Here is a 5,345-nt window from a genome sequence, read left to right as displayed (position 1 = left end):
TGCTGCGGGGCATGGAGCGGTTTCTTTGCATCCCTCCCTCCCACCCCAACCCCTGGCAGGATGCGGCCCCGCTCTGCAGCTCGGCTGCTTTGATCCCTTTCCATCCTGTTTCCCAGCCAAAGCGGGGCTCTCCCCCACCCCAGCCCCCAGCAAAGGGTTCAGCAGGTGCTGCTGGGGCTGTGGGGACATCCCGAGCTCCCCCTGCTGAAGGATCCCTCTCCCATCCTTCCTGTTTCCCCTTCTGTGCCAAGCACCCCACAGGGAGGGCTCTCACATCCCTGCACTGAGCACGTCAGGGCTCAGATACAGCCATCTCCTGGCTGTGCTGCCTCTTAAAAGCAAAGCCTGCAGGAGCTGGGCAGGAAGGGACAGACAGCCCAAGGCCAGAGCTCAGCCCCGAACAGTCCCAGCATCCCCAACAACCAGCATCAGCCTCATCAATCCCCACTGCCCCCATCAGCCACCACCAGCACCATCAACCCCTACTGGTCCCACTGGTCCCTACTGAACCCCAGCAGTCCACATCCATTCACGTAATTCCTCACTGACCCCCACCAATCCCTACAGCCTCCATCGGTCCTCCTGACCTCCATCAGCCACACTGGGCCTTGCTGACCCCCCCACCTGGCCCTATAGCCCCCATTGGCCCCTCTGTCCTCCATCAGCCCTACAAACCCAGCTCCTAGGACCCCTCACCCTGGGGTGCCACATTTCTGGTGGGCTCCAGAAGCTTCTGGCCTGGCCGTGACGCAGCGGGCGCGGGGCTGAGCTCGGGCTCCTGCTCTGACTCATCCCCCCAGCACTGCGCATCCCGAGGGCTGTTGACGGGAAGGGGAGGGCAGGTTGGGAGCCATCCAGCTCCCATCCATCAGCGCCAAGGAGCCGAGCGGGGCGGGCGGCCGGGCTTGCGGCTGCGCGGGGCTGGAGAAAAGCTTCTGGTCCCTTCCCGGGCCCCGCTGCAATTTCCATTAATAGCCAGCTGCGCCTGAAGGCTAAAAATAACCGTGGGGACGGGTTCATAAGGCCCTACAGCCGCTCCACACCACCAGCCCCGCACACCATGGCCGAGCGCCGCGTGCCCTTCACCTTCCTCAGCAGCCCCAGCTGGGAGCCCTTCCGCGACTGGTACCATGGCAGCCGCCTCTTCGACCAGTCCTTTGGGATGCCCCACATCCCCGAGGACTGGTACAAGTGGCCCAGCGGCAGCGCATGGCCCGGATACTTCCGTCTGCTGCCCAGTGAGAGCGCCTTGCTGCCAGCCCCTGGGTCGCCCTATGGCCGCGCTCTGAGCCGGCAGCTGAGCAGCGGCATCTCCGAGATCCGTCAGAGCGCCGACAGCTGGAAGGTCACCCTGGATGTCAACCACTTTGCACCCGAAGAGCTGGTGGTGAAGACGAAGGATAACATCGTGGAGATCACCGGTGGGTCTGAGGGGTGGGAGATGGGGGTATGAAGTGGGTATGGGGGACGTGGGGTGGTTGAGGGGATGTGTTTGTGGTTGGGGAATGAGGAGAAAATGGAGTGTGGTGGGAAAGGGAAAGGGAAGGGAAAGAAAGAGTAAGGGAAAAGGGAAAGGGAGAAGGGGAATAAGGAAAAGGAAAAAGGGAAATAGGGATGGAAAGGGAAAGGGAAAGAAAAGGAAGGAAAGGGGAAGAGAAAGGGGAAAGGAAAAAGGGAAAAAGGAAATAGGGAAGGAAAATGGAAAAGAAAAAGAATGGGAGAGGAAAAGGGAAAGAGAGGAGAAGAAAGGAAAAGGGGAAAAAGGGAAAGGAAAGGTAAGGGGAAAAGGAAGAGAGAAAAGGGAGGGGGGAAAAAGATATAAAAAATGATAAACAAACAGAGAAGGAATAGGGTTACAAGTGCATTCCAGGGATGACTCATGATGTACACAGTGTGCTGGCCGCAGTCCCCAGCCCCACACCGCTATTGTGTGCAGCCCACAGTAGGAATGTGATGTGTATCCCATAGGGACAGAGGTGTCAGTGCCATGGGGCAAAGCCAGGCCCTACAGCACCCTGAGCATCCCTGTGTGCTGGGGAGGGGGCTCAGCAAGGGATGCTGTGAGGAAACACAGACCCCATGTCACAGGGCCAGCAGTGTGCCCGGCACAATGGGGAGCTGAAACAAAGATGTTGGAGATGGGTTGGGTCCACCATCACCATCTGTTTCCTGCCCTTAAATTTAAGGGGTGTTCCTGTAGGGATCCTGGTTTCTCCCATCATTCAAGGCTGCATGTAGGGCAAGCAGGACTGCCCTCATCCCAGTGCTGATGGGGCGGGGAAAGGCAAAACCCCAAGCGTGGAGACCCAATGGGCACCAACCTTTTGTGGTTTACTCTTTCCAGGCAAGCACGAGGAGAAACAGGATGAGCACGGCTTCATCTCCAGGTGCTTCACCCGCAAATACACGTAAGTAGCAGGCTGGGGAGAGTGGGGACATACAACCTGCCCATCCCCACTGGGGTTGTCATTGGCCCCAATGGGGGACACACAGAAATTAGGGGATTTTCTGACCTCTCCCCGCAGCCTCCCTCCTGGTGTGGAAGCCACAGCCGTGCGGTCCTCGCTGTCCCCTGATGGGATGCTGACGGTGGAGGCCCCTCTGCCCAAGCCGGCCATCCAGTCATCTGAGATCACCATCCCCGTCACCGTCGAGGCCAAGAAGGAAGAGCCAGCCAAGAAGTAGGAGGAGGCTCCGCTGCTGTCCCCGACACACACCCCGCACGCCAGCCCCCAGCTCCCACCCCCTTTGTATTTTTTACTTGGTACTCACCCATCACCCAGTGCCTTGAATAAATGTGGAGGAAAAGGGAAAATTGATGGGAATAAAAGTGATAGAAGAAACCTGCCCCGTGTCTGCTGGCCACATCCTACAGACTACGTGCCAAGTTTCACATCCCACACCCCACATCTGGACATCCCAGGTCTCTAAAGTCATAGGATCATAGAATCATGGGTTATCCTGTGTTGGAAGGGACCCATAAAGACCACTGAGTCCAACTGCTGGTTGCACGCAGGGCCATGTCCCTGCTTCCAACACGCTGGGTGTCAGCACTGTGGGTCTCCAGCATCCCAAGGTCAATGTCCTGGTCTTCCACGTCCTGAGGATCTGACACTTTGGGTCTCCAGAGTCCTGGGTCTCAACATTACACATCTACTACACTTGAGGTCACAACATACTGGATCTCCAACATCACTTACTCCCAGGATCCAGGGTCCCCAGATTTCCGGGTCTCCCATCTCCCAGATCTCAGCATCCCATTTCTCCTCCATTCCAGGTCCCCAAACCCCCAGATCTCATAGCTTTCAGTCTCAGTATCTCAGCATTCCTCCTCTCCAAAGCTCTGAGTGTCACCACCCCAGCTCTCAACATCCCATATATCCAACCTGCTGCATATCCCCACCCTGGTGTCAACACGGCGGGTCTCAACATCCCATAAAACAGACACCCCTTGCAGCTCGCAGGGAAGCTTGGGCAGAAGCTCAGGAGGTCAGAACAGGCCCCCAGCCCACCCAGCAGCATGCCCCCATTCCTGATTCTTTCTGGGATGTGCAGCCTCCACCCCACTGTGCCCCCTCCTTTCACCCCATTGGGATGAGTTGGACGGATGGGGCTTGGCATACCTCCAGCCCCAGCTCAGGGGCCGGGCACAGCGTCATGCTCCCCACACCCCTCCTGTGTCCCCCCCACCTCCATGCAAGGTTCAGGGCTGGCCCTACATGGCCAGGCTACCAGCGGCCGTGTTCCTGCTCCTACAAATCCCCCTAATCCCCCCTGAGTCATCCCGGAGGCAGGCAGTGACCGGGGAGGAATCCTACAGCCATAGGGCTCCTCTGTCAGCCCAGCCCCCCCAGAGCACTGGGACATCCCCCCCCCCACAGGGTATGTGTGCGACATTATGGGATGGGTGGCCAAGGCAACCGGAGTGATGGAGATGGTTGCCATAGCGAGAGCAGCACCAGCCCTAGGGATCAGCAACGAGCATCTCGGCTACCTGCATAGGTGGGGAATAAATACACCTCACCCAATGCAGCAGGGCAGCACCGCACCTGGAGGTGGCACCGTGTGCTGTCCCAGCCCCAGGCACCCTTATCACCAAGGGCTGGGCACAGGTGGGGAGGCAGCAGCACAACCCCGGCTGTGTGTGAGTCAACACCCGCTTTGGGTGTATGGTTTCTAAGGGAGGGGATTATTTTTACAGGGTGAGTCAGAGCACACCGTGCTGGGTGGAAAAAGCTGCTGGAGGCAGTGAGGCAGGGACAGGCAGAGCATGGCCACGAACCAGGCACAGAATGTCCCCATGGGTTCCCCAGCCCTGAGTACACATTGGCCAAACCCTGAGCCAGGGGAAAGGAAAGCACGAGGTCCCCAAGGCCAAGGATGGGAATGGTTGGGGATGCCAACAGTTGGGAAGGTGATACCAGCATTGGTTGGGAAGGAAGGGGACACCAACCACTGGGAAGGGGATGTCAGTGTGGGTTGGGAAGAAGTGGATGCCAACAGCTGGAAGGGACATCAGGAAGTCCCCAAGGTCAAGGGTGGGAAAGGGGCACCACCAATGGTTGTGGATGCCAACAATTGGGAAGGGGATACCAACGTCAGTTGGGAAGGAAGGGGACACCAAGTATTGGGGACACCAACATCGGTTGGGAAGAAGTGGATGCCAATGGTTGGGAAGGGATGTCAGGAAGTCCCCAAGGCCAAGGGTAGGAATGGGAAGCCAAGATTGAGGACACCAGGAGGTCCCTAAGGCCAAGGGTGAGAAGGGGACACCAATGTCTGGGGATGCCTATGTTGATTGGGAAGGAGGGGATCACCAGCTGTTGGGAAGGGGACACCATTGTGGTTATCAGGGACACCAACATGGGGTGGGACAAAGTGGATGGCAATGGTTGGGACAAACTGGATGGCAATGGTTGGGACGAGGTGGATGGCAATGGTTGGAACGAACTGGATGGCAATGGTTGGGTCAAGGTGGATGGCAATAGTTGGGTCAAGGTGGATGGCAATGGTTGGGATGAGGTGGATGGCAATGATTGGGACGAGGTGGATGGCAATGATTGGGACGAGGTGGATGGCAATGGTTGGGTCAAGGTGGATGGCAATGATTGGGTCAAGGTGGATGGCAATGGTTGGGTCAAGGTGGATGGCAATGGTTGGGTCAAGGTGGATGGCAATGGTTGGGTCAAGGTGGATGGCAATGGTTGGGACAAGCTGGACGCTAATGGTTGGGATGGGGTGGATGCCAAACCACCCCCCAGCCCCCAGGAAGTGGAGAGACGCAATAGAATGAAGCAGCGCTGACATCAGATCTGTAAGTTTATTTTGCTCAATGTACGACGGCT

General features: G+C 57.7%; 1 protein-coding gene across 1 annotated transcript; it reads left to right on the top strand.

The window, feature by feature from the left end:
* The first annotated feature begins 875 nt into the window (after positions 1 to 875).
* On the top strand, positions 876 to 2,848 carry HSPB1 (heat shock protein family B (small) member 1). The gene is made up of 3 exons (XM_072353646.1): positions 876 to 1,421; positions 2,345 to 2,408; positions 2,526 to 2,848. Exons 1-3 carry the CDS (start codon positions 1,061 to 1,063, stop codon positions 2,683 to 2,685), a joined length of 585 nt encoding a protein of 194 aa, XP_072209747.1. The 5' UTR covers positions 876 to 1,060; the 3' UTR covers positions 2,686 to 2,848.
* The last annotated feature ends 2,497 nt before the right edge of the window (positions 2,849 to 5,345 follow it).

The sequence above is a fragment of the Excalfactoria chinensis genome, chromosome 19 (genome assembly GCF_039878825.1).
Source record: "Excalfactoria chinensis isolate bCotChi1 chromosome 19, bCotChi1.hap2, whole genome shotgun sequence".
NCBI lineage: Eukaryota > Metazoa > Chordata > Aves > Galliformes > Phasianidae > Excalfactoria > Excalfactoria chinensis.
Note: the sequence above shows the minus strand (reverse complement) of the source record. Positions and strands in the feature narration are given on the sequence as shown.

What these genes read in the sequence shown, in the direction of transcription:
- HSPB1 (XM_072353646.1), top strand. Translation starts at nt 1,061, where the DNA reads ATGGCCGAGCGCCGCGTGCCCTTCACCTTCCTCAGCAGCCCCAGCTGG. An exon ending in TAACATCGTGGAGATCACCG is followed by an intron (nt 1,422 to 2,344) that starts GTGGGTCTGAGG and finishes TACTCTTTCCAG; the next exon opens with GCAAGCACGAGGAGAAACAG. An exon ending in TGCTTCACCCGCAAATACAC is followed by an intron (nt 2,409 to 2,525) that starts GTAAGTAGCAGG and finishes CTCTCCCCGCAG; the next exon opens with CCTCCCTCCTGGTGTGGAAG.